At 46.2% G+C, this 20,154-nt stretch overlaps 1 protein-coding gene across 2 annotated transcripts in view; it reads right to left on the bottom strand.

Moving 5' to 3' along the window:
- The window catches only part of LOC140728817 (uncharacterized), an 84,902-nt gene extending 68,072 nt beyond the window's left edge, over positions 1–16,830 (bottom strand). For both annotated transcript variants that reach the window (XM_073047789.1, XM_073047791.1), the window contains exon 1: positions 16,347–16,830. In XM_073047789.1, the coding sequence (XP_072903890.1) occupies positions 16,347–16,707 (361 nt within the window). In that variant the 5' untranslated portion in view covers positions 16,708–16,830. The remainder of the gene's footprint in view (positions 1–16,346) is intronic.
- Between the last annotated feature and the right edge of the window lie 3,324 nt (positions 16,831–20,154).

The following is a 20,154-nucleotide window of genomic DNA, read 5'->3' as shown; positions in this document are numbered from 1 at the left end:
CTTTTAGCAAGAAGAGCAATCTTGCTTAAATGGAAGGAGTCTACCCCTCCTACACATCTTCAATGGCTACGTTATATTATGTCTTATTTAAATTTAGAGAAGATCCGCTGCTCAGTCTTAAATTCGAAACAATCTTTTTATGACATCTGGGGACCTTTCCTAAATTACTTTTCCAATTTATAAAGTTTAACAGTGCAAAGACTTTTATGCATATTTTTATCTTCTCTTCTTAAGTGAATATGTCTTTTTTTTCTAATTATCCATTGTCATCCATCAACTTTTTTCTTTGGTAGTTGGTAGGGGGTTGACTTTTTTTATATAAAAAATTTATTTTATGATGTATGACTTATCTTTAAATTTTTGATTACAGAGTGGTATACCTTTATGTGTTATGCTATAACATTTTGATCAATTTTATTACAATATATGAATGTACACAAGTTATGTTGAGATGTATCTATGTGTTGCACTCTGTAAATCTTGTTTTTTTTTCTTCTGAATAAAAATTATGTAAAAAGAAAGAACTGGCTTTCCAGACAGACACACAGACACACGGAAGAAATAGACACTGGATGAGCTTTGTGTGCCCACGAAAGGGTGGGTTTTGTTCGCAGTGTGGACACGGAGTGGCCGGCGGGAAGCTATCCGTGTGTTTAACCCTTGCTTGGGTTGAAAGCTCTACCGCGTGCGGACAGTACCCTTAGTACCCTCTACCGCGTGCGGACAGTACCCTTTTGTGTGGTCACATTCGGAGACTTTAAGAAGTCTTCGGAGGACAACATGGAGGAATCAATGGCATCGGCTTACTTGGAAAACAAATCACCTCTCTCTCACTCTCCTCAATCTACTCAACTCAATATCATGAACTGAACAGACTTCATACCTATACCATCGTAAGACTGTATCAGTTACCACCTAAATGTGAAGAAGTTTGGGGTTTTATGTTTACACACTTAAATATGCATAAACTCTGCTAACATGTTTGATTTATCTTGTTTTGTATTACTTTATTACATAGATACTAATAAAATAGCCTTTGTTAACTGAATACTCAGACTCCAGGTATGTTCCATTTCTGCTGGTCCTTTTAACCCATTACAGGGTACGTAACAAAATCAACACTAATCAGTACAATATTAGAACATTGATCAGTACAGTGTAACAACACCAATTAGTACAGTGTAACAATGGTAGCCATTACAGTGTAACAAGACAAATCACTACAGTGTAACAACACTTGTCACAACAGTATAACAACACTAGTCAGCACAGTGGAACAAACACTAGACACTACAGTATAACAACACTAATCAGTACAGTGTAAAAACACTAGTCAGATCAGTGCGACAACTAGTCAGTATAGTGTAACAACACTAGTCAGTACAGTGTAGCAACACAAATCACTACAATGTAAAAGCATGAATCAGACATTGTAATAACACTAGTTACAACAGTGTAACAACACATATCAGTACAGTTTAATAACACTGGTCATAACGGTGTACCAACACTAGTCAATACAGTTTAATAACACTAGTCACAAAAGTGTAACAACACATATCAGTACAGTTTAATAACACTGGTCATAACGGTGTAACAACACTAGTCAGTACACTAACAACAAAAATCACTACAATCTGACAACACTAATCAGTACAGTGTAACAACAGTAGACACTACAATGTAACAACTAATTACAGCAGTGTAACAACGCTAGTCAGTAGAGTGTAACACCGCTAATTCTACAATATATGAACAATAGTCAGTCCTATGTCATGACATTAGTCACTAAAACAGAACTACACTAGTCACTGCATGGTAACAGCACCAGTCACTACACTGTAACAACACTAACCACTACACTGTAACAACACTAATCACTACACTGTAACAGCACTAATCACTACACTGTAACAACACTAATCACTACACTGTTACAACACTAATCACTACACTGTAACAGCACTAATCACTACACTGTAACAGCACTAATCACTACACTGTTACAACACTAATCACTACACTGTAACAACACTAATCACTACACTAACAACACTAATCACTACACTGAAATACTAATCACTACACTGTAACAACACTAATCACTACACTGTAACAGCACTAATCACTACACTGTTACAACACTAATCACTACACTGTAACAACACTAATCAGCACAGTGTAACAACACTAGTCACTACAGGTAATAAGACTAATCAATATGGTGTAACAACGCTAGTCAGTAGAGTGTAACACCACTAATTCTACAATATATGAACAATAGTCAGTACTGTGTCATGACATTAGTCACTAAAACAGAACTACACTAGTCACTGCATGGTAACAGCACCAGTCACTACACTGTAACAACACTAATCACTACACTGTAACAGCACTAATCACTACACTGTAACAACACTAATCAGCACAGTGTAACAACACTAGTCACTACAGGTAATAAGACTAATCAATATGGTGTAACAACATTGATCAGTAGAGTGTAACAACACTTATCACTGCAGTCTAACAACACTAATCACTACACTGTAACAATACTACTCAGTACAGTGTGATAACACAACCGACTACAATGTAACAATCCCAAATGCCAGCTGGTCACTGGTCAAAGACCTTTTCACCATCGTGACCCATTGCTGCCTTTTATCCTTGGCCAGTGGACTTGACTGAAGTCCCCTCCTCTCAAAACTTCCAAGATGAGGTGAGTTTGATGGCTCTGGGCCTGTACTCACTGAAATTCAGAAGAATGATGGGGACCTCATTGAATGTTGAAAGACACAGATAGAGTGGATGTGAAGAATTTTCCCATGGAGGGAAGTCTAAAACCAGAGAACACAGCCTCAGAATAGAGGGTGTAGTGTCGTCAGCAAATTTAATTAGCAGATTGGTGCTGTGGGTGGTGACACAGTCATGGGTATACAGAGAGTAAAGGAGGGGGCTTAGTACACAGCTCTGACGGGCACCTGGGTTGAGAGTCAGAGGTGAGGGAGCCCACTCTCACCACCACTCAGAGATCTGACAGGAAGCAGCATAAAATCCTGGATCAATGGGCTCTGGGACAACTTCTTCCACCAGGCCATCAGACTGATTAATGCATGCTGACACTACTGTATTTCTATGTTATATTGACTGTCTTCTTGCACGTAATATTTATTATAAATTACTGTAATTGCACATTTAGACAGACATGTAGCGTAAAGATTTTTACTCCTCGTGTATTTGAAGGATATAAGTAATAAAGTCAATTTAATTCAATTTTAGAATGGAGATGAGGAGGAATTTCTTTCGCCAGAGAGTGATGAATCTGTAGAAGTCGTTGCTATAGGTGGCTGTGGAGGCCCGTTCATTGGGTATATTTAAGGCAGAGGTTGATAGGTTCTTGATCGGTCAGGGCATGAAGTGATACGGGGAGGAGGCAGGAGACTGGGGCTGAGAGGGAAATGGATCAGCCATGTTGAAATGGCAGAGAAAACTCGATGGGCTGAATGGCCTAATTCTGCTCCCATATCTTATGGACTTACAGGCACTAACCTCCCCAACATCTGAGACATCTTCCAAAGGCGACGCTTCAACAAGGAGGCATCCATCACTAGGGACCCCCATAACCAGGACGAGCCCTATTCTCATTGCTACCATCAAGCTGGTGGTACTGGAGCCTGAAGACACACACTCGACATTTCAGAAAGAGTTTCTACCCCTCTGCTATCAGATTTCTGAATAAACATTGAACCCATGAACACTACCTCACCATCTTTTTTTGACCATTTGCATGACTTATTTAATTTAACTTTTTAATACAGTGTAAAAACACTAGTCAGATCAGTGCAACAACTAATCACTACAGAGTAACAACACTTGCCTGTGCAGTGTCTGAAGGATGTAAGTAACAAAGTCAATTCATGTCAGAGGTAACTTTTTCTACACAATGAGTGGTGGGTGCTGGGGTTGATGGTCATGGCAGATTCATTCGGGACTTGAAGAAACTCTTGCATAGTCAGATGGATGATAGAAAATGGAGGGTTTTGAAGGGAGGGAAGAGTTAGATTGATCTTGGAGTAAGTCACAGGTGGGCTGAATGACCTGTACCATGTTGTATGTTCTATGTTGTATGCTGTATGTTCTATTTCATATGTTGCATGTTCTATGCTCCATGTTTAACACAAAGAGGAGAAAACTTTAAATCAGGTATGCAGTGTTTGGGGGAAGAAGGAAATCTTCCCCGCTGGGAGCTGCTAATGAAAGAGTTCTGCTCCTTTCGTTGTCCCTTTTACGTGCTGGGAAGTTGGAAATTCTGCCCTAAATCAAATTCACTGACTCTGTGAACCTACAGTTGTACGTCGAGTGGAAAAGCGACCTGCCGAAGGAACTCAGTGGGTTGGCCAGCGTCCGTAGAGGAAAAGCAACTGTCAGCATTGCAGTTCAGGAGATTCGGCAAGTCTTCAGAAAGCACAAGAGGTGAATTGGTCATCGATTCATTACTGACACAAGTATTTGGGGAAGTGAAAAACTTTGCTGTCTGAGCAGATCATTTCATCACATCAGCCCACTGGGGCAGTACAGGGGACACAACAGCAGAGTGCAGAATAAAGTATAACAACACTAATCACTACAGTGTAACAACATGAATCAGTACATTCTAACACAGTACAGGGGACACAACAGCAGAGTGCAGAATAAAGTATAACAACACTAATCACTACAGTGTAACAACATGAATCAGTACATTCTAACACAGTACAGGGGACACAACAGCAGAGTGCAGAATAAAGTGTGACAGTTTCTGAGAAAGTTCAGTGCGGGCAGGCAGTGAGGTGCAGGGCCATAATGAAGTGGGTTGCCACGGTAGCACAGCCATTAGCGTGACACTATGACAGCTCGGGGTGTCGGAGTTCAGAGTTCAATTCCTGCACCGTCTGTGAGGAGTTTGTACGTTCTCACTGTGACCGTGTGGGTTTCCTCCGGGTGCTCCGGTTTCCTCCCACAGTCTAAGGATGGACCGGCTCGTCGGTTAATTGGTCATTGTAAATCGTCGTGGGTTCAATAGGTGGGTTTCTGGGTGGTGTGGCTCATTGGGTCGGAAGGGCCTGTTCCGTGCTGTATCTCTAAATGAATAAACAAATAAATAATGAGATGGAGAGTCCATCTTATCGTACTGGGGGACAACTCCGTAGTTATAACTGTAGGATAAAAGCTGTCCTTCAGCCTGGTGGTCCGTGCATCCAGGCTGTTGTACCTTCTGCCCAGTGGGAGAGGGCCGAAGAGAGAATGTCCAGGGTGGATGGGAGGGTCTCTGATTTTGCAGTCTGCTTCACAAAGATGGTGAGAAGTGTAGACAGAATCCATGGAGGGGTATGGCTTCTGCCTTGATCAATGTGATAGGTTGAGCCCTGTAATCGTGTCCTGTCTGCCTCCTCCCCCTGACATTCTGCAGAATCACAATCGGGATTAGGATAATTTCACCGGCTTGTGTTTTGTGCAGCAGTACATTGCAATCATCATCATCGGTATGTGCTGTGTTGTGTGATGTGGGCAATCACAGTCTCTTAACCATGATGAACACACACAAAATGCTGGAGGAACTCAGCAGGCCAGGCAGCATCTCTGGAGAAGAGTAAACAGCTGACGTTTCAGGCTGACCCCTTCATCAGGACTCACACCCTGCAGAACAGGCCCTTTCATGAGTTCTGATGCAGAGTCTCAGCACAAAACATCGACTGTTTACTCAATTCTGGTGGGAGGAATGTTTGAAATTCTGAGATTGATGTGACTGTTGGGCTGTAGTTTATTTTGCTCTCCTTCAGTTTCTGTTTTCTTTCTTCTGCTGATTGGTGGGTTGGGGTTCTAGAGGGACGATGTATTGTTTTTTGTGTGAGGGAGGGGTTAGGGATTGGTGTCTGATGTTCCTGTTGCTGATTGATGGGTTGGGGTTCTAGAGGGACGATATATTGTTTTTTGTGTGAGGGAGGGGTTAGGGATTGGTGTCTGATGTTCCTGTTGACTTTTCTGTGTGGGTGATCTGTGTGGGGAGAGGGTGTTGGGTTTGGTGTTGTCGACACTGTATTTTTTGAGAGGGAGGGGGTTGGGGTCTTGGGGCTTTTGATCTTCTGACGATCGTCTTCCAGGTGGACGATCTGTTGGCTTTTGTGTGAGGTAGGGAGGTGGGGGGCGGGGGGGGGTTGAGGTTTGCGAGATTCTTCCATTTCCTTTTCATGTGGGGGTATTGCCGTCTATTCTTGTAACGAATCCCATGGTTTTTCTGGATATCATGGTTATCTGGAGAAGATGAATATCAGAGTTGTATTCTACATGCAAACTATGACAATGAAATGAACCCTTGAACCTTTTCTCATAGACGCTGCCCGACCTGCTGAGTTCCTCCAGTATTTTGTGTGTGTTGCTCTGGATTTCCAGCAACGGCAGATTTTCTCCTGTTTATGACCATGATTGTTCTTGGCAATTTTTCTACAAAAGTGGTTTCCATCACCTTCTTCTGAGCAGTGTCTGTACAGGACGGGTGAGCCCAGCCATTATCAATACTCTTCAGAGATTGTCTGCCTGGTGTCAGTGGTCGCGTAACCAGAATTTGTGATCTGCACCAGCTGCTTGTACGACCATCCACCACCTGATCCCATGGATTCACGTGACCCTGATCAGGGGCTAAGCAGGGGCTACACCTCGTCCAAGGGTAAAGTGAAGACTAGCGGAGGGTAGGAGTGTCTTGCACCTCCTTTGGTAAAGACGTATCTTCACCCTGACACCCTGTTATACATTGCAATACATATTAATCAAAAACTGTAAATTTCAATAAGAAATATATACCTACATGTATAATTTTTAATTAAATAAGTAGCACAAAAAGAGGGAAAAATAGGGAAAAAAATGAGCTGGTTTTCACTTTTCTGATTGTCCATTCAGAAATCTTATGGCAGAAAGGAAGAAGCTCTTCCTGAAACATTGAGTGTGCATCTTCTCTGGGAAGCTTCCTGATCCTCCGTTAGAACTCCACTCATTCCTCCCAGGCTCAGGCAAGGCCCCGCCAGGGGGCCCATTGAAGGTTGGGGGCCACCCTGTGTGAAGGACCGTCTGAGATAGAGATGTGGTGGGGAAATGGAACTTATCACCAGCTGAGGCTGGGAGTGGCCGACATAACGTTCATCCCCGGAGTCTGGACACAGAATATAATGGGTGCTGGAGGTTCTGACCCATCCCTGAACACAGCAGAAGATGCCAAGATGGTGTGGGAGAGAGCAGAGGCCTCTGTGGACGTGCTGGAGTCTGTTGTGGGTTGGGGACAGGCCCCTCCCATCGGTGCTGCCTTCCTCTTTTGCTCAGTGCTGCCCCCCAGGGTTCACTTAGTGAGAGACAAGCTGGACCAGGACAATATCCAATCTACCATCCAGCTCCAAGCCAGACCACTCAGGAACTTGGGCTATATTATATCTTTTTGTGACTGTATGCTTTTCTGCGATCGTAACGATGTGTACTGTGTGCTGTTGCTACTCTGCTTTACACCTTGTCCCTGGAGGAACGCTGTTTTGTTTTGCTGTATGTACGTGTGGCTGATTGACAATTAAACTTGAACTTGAATGTGGCGACGGGTTCTTTTCTGGGTCTGATCTACAGTCAGATCTCACTCGGGGACAGACAGATAAACACGGGGGGGGGGGTTGATTAGAGAAAGGATAATGGTAGCAGGCTTCCCCCCACCCACACCTAAAACCCTCCCCATGCCCTGCAGAATGTGTCAATGGTTTCTTACCTGGGGTGACCTGCAGTTGGATCTCACTCTGAATCACATGGGTATATGGGGGTTTGATGTGGTCTCTGTTGGCCCAATAATTATGCTTGCTTTTCCTGAACTCAGCCAGACACAGGTAGCTGTGACTGTCCGACACTCTCAGCTGCTTTATCCTGATCCAGGCATTTCCCAGCTCTGGGTCCCTGACGAGCTCGTACCGAGTCACTCCGTTTTCCACTGTCCACGATCCATTTTGAATATGCCTGAAGGTGACGATGTGTCGGTAGGGATCCTTCCTCATCCATGTCACCGTGTGTGCGGTGAGTCGTCTCTGCCGAGGCCGTGTGAACACACAGGGTAACGTGGCCGAAGCTCCCTCGGTTCCAGTCATCACAGAGACACTCTCATTGGGAGCTGAGGGAAGGACAGGTGCCAGAATAAATCAGTTAACCCTCAGCAAAAACGTTTAACACTGACAAAATATCCAGCCAACAAAATAATAGAAATTCCCCACAGCACCCTCCAGAATGAAAACACACCCACATGTGTCTCACTAATTGCAAACCATTCCAACAAGAAAACATCTTTAGAACATAAAACAGTCCCATCGGGCAGGAGATAGAGAAGCCTAAATCTCACACCGCCACATTTAGGAACAGCTAATTCCCTTCAATCTTTCAGTTATTGAACCAGTTGACACTATCACTAATCAGAGGAGTGTAACAACACTAATCAGTGCAGTTTTAGAACACTAATCAGTACAGTCTAACAACACCAATTAGTACAGTATAACAACACTGATCAGTACAGTATAACAACTCTAGTCAGAACAGTGCAACAATACTAATCACTGCAGTGTAACAACACTAGCCACTACAGTGTAACGACACCAGTAGATACAGTCACAGCATGTGTCACTACAGTGTGAATACACTAATCAGTACAGTGTGACTACCCAATCACTACAATGTAACAACACTGATCAGTACACTGTAACAACATCAGTCAGTACTGTGTAACAACTCTAGTCACTGTACTATAACAACATTAATCACTACAGAGTAACAATACTAATCAATACAGTATACCAACAATAATCAGTCCTGTGTAATGACATTAGTCACTACAATATAACACCAGTCAATACAGTGTAACAACACTAATCAGAAGACTGTACTAACACTAATCAGTAAAGTGTAAAAACAAGATTCACCACAGTTTAACAACACTGATCACTACAGTCTTTGAACACAAGCCACAGCAGTGTCAAAATATTATGCACTACAACATAACAACACTAGTGAATACAGTGTAAAACACTCGTCACTACAGTGCAACAGCAACAGTCACTACAGTGTAACAACACTAATCAGTACAGTGGAACATGAGAGAAGACAGTGTAACACTGGTCACAGTGGTGTAACAAAAGATGTCAAAACAGTGTAGCAACAGTAGTCACTACAGTGCAACAATACTGGTCAGTACAATCTAACAGTCTAGTCAACACAGTATCAACACTAGTTGGCACAGTGTAACAAAACTCCTCAGTACTGTGTAACAAGCCTAATCAGTACAGGGTCACAACACTAATCACTACAGTGTAATTGCACTAATCATTAAAGAGTAACAACAAAAATCATTACCCTGTAACAACACTCGTCAGTACAGTGAGCACTACAGATTATCAACGCTACAAGAATTACATTAAAGTGGATTTTGTTTTTCCTTTGGTATTATTGTGTTTCATATTGTAAAAGTTATTAAAATGCTTGTAATAATTCATTTAAATTTTAATTAATGAGTGAGACGATCAATGCATTTCCACCTTGGAGCTCTCGTCACTAAGATCGCATTCTGCTCACCATTTACTCGGTAGCTGTGCTACACGCTCCATTCACTTTCCATAACATGTTAGAAATTACCTGTGGGAATACTGTGCATTAGGAGCTGTGTGTGATACTGTATATGTTTTCTGGATTCACCTTGGTCCAGTGGAACGCTGTTTCATTTTGTTGTCGATATGTAGTCAGATGACAATAAAAACGATCATGATCTCTGCTTGAATCTACTCTGCACCCCTCCAGTGTAAATACTTACTGTACTGAAAGTGTTCAACAGCCTGAGCTGGTGTGTTTGACAGGGAATTCTACAGTGAACCCTCTCCAGTGTAATACTTACTGTACTGAAAGTGTTCAACAGCCTGAGCTGGTGTGTTTGACAGGGAATTCTACAGTGAACCCTCTCCAGTGTAATACTTACTGTACTGAAAGTGTTCAACAGCCTGAGCTGGTGTGTTTGACAGGGAATTCTACAGTGAACCCTCTCCAGTGAAATACTTACTGTACTGAAAGTATTCAACAGCCTGAGCTGGTGTGTTTGACCGGGAATTCTACAGTAAACCCTCTCCAGTGTAATACTTACTGTACTGAAAGTGTTCAACAGCCTGAGCTGGTGTGTTTGACAGGGAATTCTACAGTGAACCCTCTCCAGTGTAAATACTTACTGTACTGAAAGTATTCAACAGCCTGAGCTGGTGTGTTTGTGAAGGAATTCTACAGTGAACCCTCTCCAGTGTAATACTTACTGTACTGAAAGTGTTCAACAGCCTGAGTTGGTGTGTTTGAGAAGGATTTCTACAGTGAACCCTCTCCAGTGTAAATACTTACTGTACTGGAAGTGTTCAACAGCCTGAGCTGGTGTGTTTGACAGGGAATTCTACAGTGAACCCTCTCCAGTGTAATACTTACTGTACTGAAAGTGTTTAACAGCCTGAGCTGGTGTGTTTGACAGGGAATTCTACAGTGAACCCTCTCCAGTGTAATACTTACTGTACTAAAAGTGTTCAACAGCCTGAGCTGGTGTGTTTGAGAAGGAATTCTACAGTATACCCTGCGTTATAGAAAGATAGAGCAGCGGGCTGTTTACTGTTTACCTGTGCTGCAAACTATATGCATTCTGTATTATTCTTTATTAGTTGATATTTGGTAATATTGTGTTTTATGAGCTGTGTGTGATATATGTTGATTCCAGGGATGAAGGGGTTAATCTATGAGGAGTGATTGAGTCGCTTGGGACTATACTCTCTGGAGTTTAGAAGAATGAGAGGGTATATTGTACATACAAAATTTTGAAAGTGTTTGATAAGATCGAAGTGGGAAAGTTGTTTCCACTGGTCAGTGAGACTCGTACTAGGGAACGTTGCCTCAAGATCCATGAGAGAAGATTTAGGACAGAGATGAGGAAAAACATCTTCTCGCAGAGAGTGGTGATTCGGTGCAATTCTTTACCCAAGGAAGCAGTTGGGGTTTCCTCACTAAATATATTTAAGAAACAGTTAGATAGGTTCTTACATAGTAAGGGAATTAAGGGTTTTGGGGGAAAAGGCAGGCAGATGGAGCTGAGTTTATGGACAGATCAGCCATGATCTTATTGAATGGCAGAACAGGCCCGATGGGCCAGATGGCCGACTCCTGCTCCTATTTCTTATCTTCTTATGTTTTGTGAGTGCACCTTGATCCAGAAGAAGGTGGTTTCACTAGAACACTAGAATACTACAGCGCAGTACAGGCCCTTCAGCCTTCGATGTTGTGCCGACCCATATATTCATTAAAAAAAAGTACTAAACCCACACTACCCCATAACCCTCTATTTTTCTTTCATCCATGTGCCTGTCCAAGAGGCTCTTAAATACCCTTAATGTTTTAGCCCCCACCACCATCCCTGGCAAGTCATTCCAGGCACTCACAACCCTCTGTATAAAAAACTTACCCCTGATGTTTTCCCTAAACTTCCCTCCCTTAACTTTGTACATAAGCCCTCTGGTGTTTGCTATTGGTGCCCTGGGAAACAGGTACTGACTATCCACCCTATCTATGCCTCTCATAATCTTGTAGACCTCTATCAAGTCCCCTCTCATTCTTCTACGCTCCAAAGAGAAAAGTCCCAGCTCTGCTGACATTGCCTCATATGACTTGTTCTCTAATCCAGGCAACATCCTGGTAAATCTCCTCTGCACCCTCTCCATAGCTTCCACATCCTTCCTATAATGAGGTGACCAGAACTGAACACAATACTCTAAGTGTGGTCTCACCAGAGATTTGTAGAGTTGCAACATGACCTCTCTACTCTTGAACTCAATCCCCCTATTAATGAAGCCTAGTATCCCATAGGCCTTCTTAACTACCCTATCAACCTGTGCAGCGACCTTGGGGGATGTATGGATTTGAACCCCAAGGTCCCTCTGTTCATCCACATTCTTAAGTAACCAACCATTAACCCTGTACTCAGTCTTCTGGTTTCTCCTTCCAAAATGCATCACCTCACACTTGTCCGGATTGAACTCCATCTGCCATTTTTCTTCCCAACTCTACAGCCTGTCCATATCCTCTTGTAAACTTCGACGACCTGCAGCTCCATCCACAACTCCTCCAATCTTCGTGTCATCCGCAAACTTACTCACCCATCCTTCCGCTTCTACATCCAGGTCATTTATAAAAATCACAAATAGCAGGGGTCCCAGGACAGATCCCTGCGGCACTCCACTAGTCACCGACCTCCAGGCAGAATACTTTCCTTCCATGACTACCCTCTGCTTTCTTCCTTTAAGCCAATTTTTTATCCAAACAGCCAAGGTTCCATTGATTCCATAGCTCATGACTTTCTGGATGAGTCTCTCGTGGGGGACCTTGTCAAATGCCTTGATAAAATCCATGTAGACCACATCTACCAACCTACCCTCATCAATTAGTTTTGTTACTTCTTCAAAAAACTCAATTAGGCTTGTGAGGCACGACCTTCCCTTCACAAAGCCATGTTAACTATCCTTGAGTAGACTGTACTTCTCCAAATGCTCATAGATCCTATCCTTAAGAATCCTTTCCAATAGTTTGCAGACCACCGACGTAAGACTCACCTGTCTATAGTTCACAGGATTCTCCCTATTACCTTTTTTAAATAAGGGAACTACATTTGCTATTCTCCAGTCCTCCGGCACTTCCCCTGTAGCCAAAGAGGATTCAAAGATCATAGCTAATGCTCCAGCGATCTCTTTGCTCAATTCCAACAGCAACCTGGGGTGTATCACGTCTGGCCCTGGGGACTTGTTAATCTTGATGTTTTTAAGAAGATGCAACATTTCTTCTTCCTTAATCTCCACATTGTCCAGCACACAGACCTGTTTCTATTTCGACCTCACCCTGATCAAGGTCCTTTTCACTTATGAATACTGAAGCAAAGTATTCATTTAGGACCTCCCCAACCTCCTGCGCCTCCAGGCACATGAGGCCTTCTTCATCTTTTAGCGGTCCCACCTTCGTTCTCGCCATCCTCTTATTCTTCACATTGGGGTTCTCTTTAATCCTACATGCCTCGGCCTTCTCATGCCCCCTTCGACCTCTCCTAAGTCCTTTCTTAAGCTCCTTCCTGGCTACCCTATATTTCTCATGAGCCCCTCCTGCTTCCTGCTTCTTATATCTAACATATGCTTCCTTCTTCCTCTGGACGAGTTGCCTCACATGTTTCGTCAGCCACGGTTCCCTTTTCCTACCATTTTTTCCTTGTCTCAGTGGGACAAACCTATCCTGAACCCAGCTCAAGTGGTCCCTAAACTTCTCCCACATTACTTCTGTGCTTTCACCCTTGAACATTTGTTTCCGATTTACTCTCGCTAGTTCCTGCCTCATCCCTTCATTGTTAGCCCTTCCCCAGTTAAGCACTTCCCCATTTTGTCTGTTTTATCCTTTTCCTTAGCTATGCTGAAGCTAAGGGAGTTGTGGTCACTCTCACCAAAATGCTCCCCCACGAAGAGATCTGTCACCTGACCAGGTTCATTACCCAGAACTAGATCCAGTATGGCCTCTCCTCTCATCGACCGGTCCACATACTGTGTCAGGAATCCTTCTTGAACACACCTGACAAATTCAGCCACATCTATCCCCCTTGCAGTCGGGAGATGCCAGTCAATATGAGAGAAGTTGAAATCACCCATAACTACAACCCTGCATTTCCTGCACCATTCTAAAATCTGCCTGCTTATCTGCTCCTCGGTGTCCTGAGGGCTATTTGGGGGCCTATAGACTACTCCCAGCACAGTGATTGATCCCTTCCTATTTCTGACTTCCACCCACACCGACTCAGTGGACACTCCCTCTGCAGCGTCCTCCCTTTCTATAGCCATGATACTATCCCTGATCAGTAATGCTACTCACCCCCCCCCCTTTCTACCTCCCATCCTGTTCCTTTTAAAACACCTGAACCCTGGTACCTGCATCAGCCAATCCTGCCCTTCCTCCAGCCAAGTTTCAGTAACAGCCACAACATCGTAGTTCCATGTACTGATCCATGCTTTAAGTTCATCCCCTTTATTCCTAATATTCCTAGCATTGAAATAGACACATTTCAACCCCTCTAACTGGCTACGTTTATGTTTTGTCCCCTGCCTGTCCTTCCTCACCAACTCAGAACACATAGTATCATGCCCTTGTCCTTCTACCCTAATCTCTGCACTCACATTCTGATTCCCACCCCCCTGCCAAACTAGTTTAAACCCTCCCAACAGCTCCAGCAAACCTGCCCGCCAGGATATTGCTCCCTTTCCAGTTCAGGTGCAGCCCGTCCTTTTTGTACAGGTCAGACCTTCCCCAGAAGAGATCCCAATGATCCAGAAATCTGAACCCCTGCCCCCTGCACCAACTCTTCAGCCATGCATTCATCTGCCATAACTTCCTGTTCCTACCCTCTCTGTCTCGTGGCACAGGCAGCAGTCCCGAGATTACCACCCTTGACGTTCTGTATCTGTGTACAGTCAGATGGCAATAAACTTGACCTTGATTGCTGCTTTTCTGATGCAACGCTCTGTGCCTGTGTTGCTGCGGCAACTGGATTTTCACTGCACCTGTGCAGACACGTAGGCAGACGTGCAATGAAAATCGAACCTGCAGCAGCAAGTAAGTTCAGTTCCACTCACCTCATTATAGGAAGGATGAGGAAGCTTTCGAGAGGATGTAGAGGAGATCTACCAGGATGCTGCCCGGACCAGAGAGGATGTTTAATGAGGAAAGGTTGAGCAAGCTGGAGACTTTCTCTTGGGAGTGAAGAAAGATGAGAGGTGACTTGATAGAGGTGAACAAGATGATAAGAGGCATAATCGAGCAGACAGCCAGAGACTTCTCCTGGAAAGTATTGGGGGGATGTCAGAGGTCAGAGGCAGGTTCATTACACAGAGAGTGGAGGGTGTGTAGAACAGATGGAGTTCAACCCAGATAAGTGTGAAGTGATTCATTCTGGTAGGTCAAATTTGAATACAGAATATATGAATGGTAAGACTGGTGGCAGTGTGGAGGATGAGCTGGATCTTGGGGACTCTGTCCATAGGACACTCAAAGCTGCTGCACAGGTTGACAGTGGTGTTAAGAAGGTGTATGGTGGACTGGCATTCATCAGCTGTGGGACTGAGTTCAAGAGCCCTGAGGTAATCTCTCTAGAGTAGGTTACATGGTCAGCACAGCATTGTGGGCCGAATGGCCTGTAATGTGCTGTAGATTTCTGTTTCTATATTCTCTGTAAGAGAGGATCACTGATCCTCCAGGTTCGGGGGTTCAGCTCAGGGTAACAACCCTGACGGGTAAAACAATGTTGTTATGGAAACAGCAATGGAGAATCCTTCGACATCTGAGTGTGACGGTATTCCTGAGTCCCACTCGGGAATTGTATGACTGACAGCAGTGAAAACCGAGAGGAAGCTACTGACACGATGAAGGAAGCCCTGAATGCTGCCAGAGATGGAGGCCCTTCATTGCTGACTGAAATGGCAGCAGCGTCACGGACCGGGGGGGAGGGGGAGGGGGAGAGGAGGGGGGAGATGGGGGAGGGGAGAGGGGGAGGGGAGAGGGGGAGGGGAGAGGGGGAGGGGGAGAGGGGGAGGGGGAGAGGGGGAGGGGGAGAGGGGGAGGGAGAGGGGGAGGGAGAGGGGGAGGGAGAGAGGGGGAGGGAGAGGGAGAGGGAGAGGGAGAGGGAGAGGGGGAGAGGGAGAGGGAGGGGGAGAGGGGGAGAGGGGGAGAGGGGGAGAGGGGGAGAGGGAGAGGGGGAGAGGGAGAGGGGGAGAGGGAGAGGGAGAGGGGGAGAGGGAGAGGGAGAGGGGGAGAGGGGGAGAGGGGGAGAGGGAGAGGGGGAGAGGGAGAGGGGGAGAGGGAGAGGGGGAGAGGGGGAGAGGGGAGGGAGAGGGGGAGAGGGGAGGGGGAGGGGGAGGGTATAGGGAGAGGGGGGAGAGAGGGAGGGAGAGGGGGAGAGGGGGAGGGAGAGATACTGACTCTGAGACAGGTACACGGATGTTGTAGAAATGGAGGGGTATGTGGGAGGCAAGGGGGCTAGATTGATCTTGGAGCAGGTTTAAGGGTCAGCACAACATTGTGGGCTGAAGGGCCTGTACGGTGCTGTTGTTCTATGTGATAGTGCACATGACAATCACATCTATTTGACATGATCATCCTGCAAAATATACTTGTAAATTATGAATAAAATAAGTTTTCAGGGAGATAAAATGTGAAATGATTAATGTAGTTTTACAACTCAATGCTTAAACATCGGTCCTCACCTCTCACAGACAGATCTGTTAGAACCGCCGTTTGAAAGTTGCCAACATTGAGCTCCACCCGGCACCGATACCGACCACCGTCACTCCGCTTCAGACGCTCCACCATTATCGAGGCATCTCTCCGACTGAGGTTCCCCACGAATCCGAACCGCCCTCCTCCAGCCTCCTGTGTCGTTGTATCGCACCCGGAGGGGCCGGAACCGGGATATGTGCACTTAAACACCAGTTTTGTATCACCTGATTTCTCCCTGTACCAGATCACGGAGCCGTTCAGGGCGACATCAGGAGTTGGGTGGGTGAAAGTACACGGTAACACAGCGGAGGCTCCTTCCACCGCAGAGACCACATCAGCGCCCGACATTGACCAACCTTTGAACGAATAGTCTGCAGAGAGAGAGAGTGTGAGAGTGAGTGAGTGAATGAGATAGAGAGAGAGAAAGTGAATGAGAGAGAGTGAGAGGGAGAGAGAGAATGTGAGTGAGTGAGAGAGAGAGAGAGAGAGAGAGAGAGAGAGAGAGAGGAGTGAATGAGAGAGAGAGAGAGGTCGATATTTGAACAACAAACGATCTGCTGAAGGAATTCAGCCGGTCGAGCTGCATCTGTGGGTGTGAAAGGACGTTGAAGTTTTTGTGTTCATTGGGACTGATAGAGGAGTTGAGAGGGGTGAGACAAGTCTGAGGTGATTGATGGATTGCGGAGGAGTCTGAGGTAACTGATGGATGAGGAGGGTGAGACAGGAGGCAGAGGGGATGAATGGACTGAGGAAGGTGAGGTAAGAGTCTCAGGTGATTGAGGATTGAGGAGGGGTGAGACCGGAGTCTGAGGTGATTGAGGATTGAGGAGGGTAAGACAGGGGTCTGAGGTGATTGAGGATTGCGGAGGGTGGGACAGGAGTCTGAGGGGTTGGATAGATTGAGGAGGGTGAGACAGGGGTCTGAGGTGATTGAGGATTGAGGAGGGTGAGACAGGGGTCTGAGGTGATTGAGGATTGAGGTGGGGTGTGAGTTTAAGGGCAGGTTGTGCTGGGTAGGGAGGGGGAAGGGAGATGGGAGATGTGGTAAGTGGTGAAAGATGGAGAAGAGGGAAGGAAAGGAGATTCAGATGGAGAGAGGTGATTGTAATCAGTTGTTTGAGGGAGGGCCACCAAGGGCTCACTCTCCAGCCTGATACTCTGAGATGAGAATGGGACCCACTGGGGGAGATGTGTCTGGCAGGTGGAACCGGGTCAAGAGTGGGGAAGGTGGGGAATGTGGGTGAAAATCTGGGAAACAGACATGGAGATTCACAAACCTGCCTGTCCAGGCAGACCCATTGTCTCTGCTTGCTCCTGCCCCGCTGAACTCATTTCTGCCTATCTCGACTCTGTTTTATCTCCCCTTGTTCAATCCCTTCCCACCTATGTCCATGATTCTTCCCATGCTTTACATCTCTTCAAAGATTTCAAGTTCCCTGGTTCCCACCGCCTCATTTTCACCATGGACGTCCAGTCCCTATATACCTCGATCCCCCACCAGGAAGGTCTCCGAGCTCTCCGTTTCCTCCTGGATTCCAGACCCAGCCAGTCACCTCCTACCACCACTCTTCTCCGCCTTGCGGAATTAGTCCTCACCCTTAACAATTTCTCCTTTGGCTCCTCCCACCTCCTCCAAACTAAAGGTGCAGCCATGGACACCCGCATGGGTCCTAGCTACGCCTGCCTTTTTGTCGGCCGTGTGGAGCAATCTATGTTCCAAGCCTACACCGGTATCTGTCCTCCTCTTTTCTTGCGTTATATCGACGACTGCATCGGTGCTGCTTCCTGCACACATGCTGAGCTCGTCGACTTCATTAACTTCGCCTCCAACTTTCACCCCGCCCTCAAATTCACCTGGTCTATTTCCGACACCTCCCTCCCATTTCTAGATCTTTCTGTTTCTATCTCTGGAGACAGCCTATCCACTGACATCTACTACAAACCTACTAACTCCCATAGCTACCTAGACTATTCCTCCTCCCACCCTGTCTCCTGCAAAAATGCTTTACCTTTCTCTCAATTCCTTCACCTCCGCTGCATCTGCTCTCAGGATGAGGCCTTTCATTCTAGGACAAAGGAGATGTCTTCCTTTTTTAAAGAAAGGGGCGTCCACTTCATCCACTATCAAATCTGCCCTCCATCGCATCAGAGGTGGTGTATTTCACGCACCTCTGCCCTCACCCCATCCCCCTGCCAGCCCACCAGGGATAGAGTCCCCCTGGTCCTCACCTATCACCCTACCAGCCTGCAGATCCAACGTATAATCCTCCGCAACTTCCGCCACCTCCTACGGGAACCCACCACCAGCCACATCTTCCCCTCCCCCCCACTCTCGGCTTTCCACAGGGATCACTCCCTACGCGACTCCCTTGTCCATTCATCCCCCCATCCCTCCCCATCGACCTCCCTCCAGGCACTCATCCCTGCAAACAGAAGAAGTGCTACACCTGCCCCCACACTTCTTCCCTCACCACCATCCCAGGCCCCAGACAGTCCTTTCAGGTGAGGCACCACTTCACCTGCGAGCCAGCTGGGGTGATATACTTTGTCCGGTGCTCCCGATGTGGCCATTTATACATTGGGGAGACCTGCCGCAGACTGGGAGACCGTTTCTCCGAACACCGGCGCTCGGTCCTCCAGCAGTGGCGGGATCTCCCTGTGGCCACACACTTCAATTCCACAGACCACTCCCACTCCAATATGTCTGTCCATGGCCTCCTCTACCGTCAAGATGAGGCCACACGCAGGTCGATGGAGCAATACCTTATCTCCCGCCTGGGTAGCCTCCTACTTGCCGGCATGAACATTCAACTCACAGACCTCCGTTGATACTCCTGCCCCCCCCTTACCCCATCCCTATCTATTATTTTAGTCTGGTTCTCTTTCTCTCTCTTTTTCCCCCCTCACTATAATCTCCCCCCAGCCCTACCTTTCTTTCTCTTTTATTTCCCATAATTCTCCACCTTCCCCCTAGCCCATTTCCCTCCAGGCTATCACTTCCCAGCTCTCTACTTCATCCCTCCCCCCACTTCTTATCCCCCCCTCGACCATCCCATGTTACTTCACTCCTGATGAAGGGTTTCGGCCTGAAACGTCATCGCTACCTCCTCCCATAGATGCTGTCTGGCCTGCTGAGTTCTGCCAGCATTTTGTGTTTTTTATGGAGTTTCACTACTTTTGGTTTGCATCGGGACTGATAGAGGAGTTGAGAGGGGTGGGACAGGAGTCTGAGGTGATTGAGGATTGAGGTGGGGTGAGACAGAATACTGTGATAGATGGACTGAGGAGGGGGAGACTGGGGTCTGAGGGGATGGATGGACTGAGGAGGGTGAGATAAGAGTTTGAGATAACTGAGGACTGAGGTGGGGATATGAGTTTAAGGGCAGGTTGTGCTGGGTAGGGAAGGGGGAAGGGAGATGGGAGATGTGGTAAGTGGTGAAAGATGGAGAAGAGGGAAGGAAAGGAGATTCAGATGGAGAGAGGTGATTGTAATCAGTTGTTTGAGGGAGGGCCACCAAGGGCTCACTCTCCAGCCTGATACTCTGAGATGAGAATGGGACCCACTGGGGGAGATGCGTCTGGCAGGTGGAACCGGGTCAAGAGTGGGGAAGGTGGGGAAGGTGGGTGAAAATCTGGGAAACAGACCTGGAGTTTCACTACTGTCACGAGTGGATCTTCAGATGTCAGTGGGCCTGACGACCATCAAACCAGGGGAGTGGGTTACAGACTGGGCCCTGACATGGGGGAGGAGAATCAGAATCAGGTTTAATATCACCGGCATCTGTCGTGAAATTT

Source organism: Hemitrygon akajei, chromosome 6, assembly GCF_048418815.1.
Source record: "Hemitrygon akajei chromosome 6, sHemAka1.3, whole genome shotgun sequence".
NCBI classification, from domain to species: Eukaryota; Metazoa; Chordata; class Chondrichthyes; order Myliobatiformes; family Dasyatidae; genus Hemitrygon; species Hemitrygon akajei.
The sequence above is the reverse complement of the archived record's forward strand: the minus strand, read 5'-3'. Positions and strand labels throughout refer to the sequence as shown.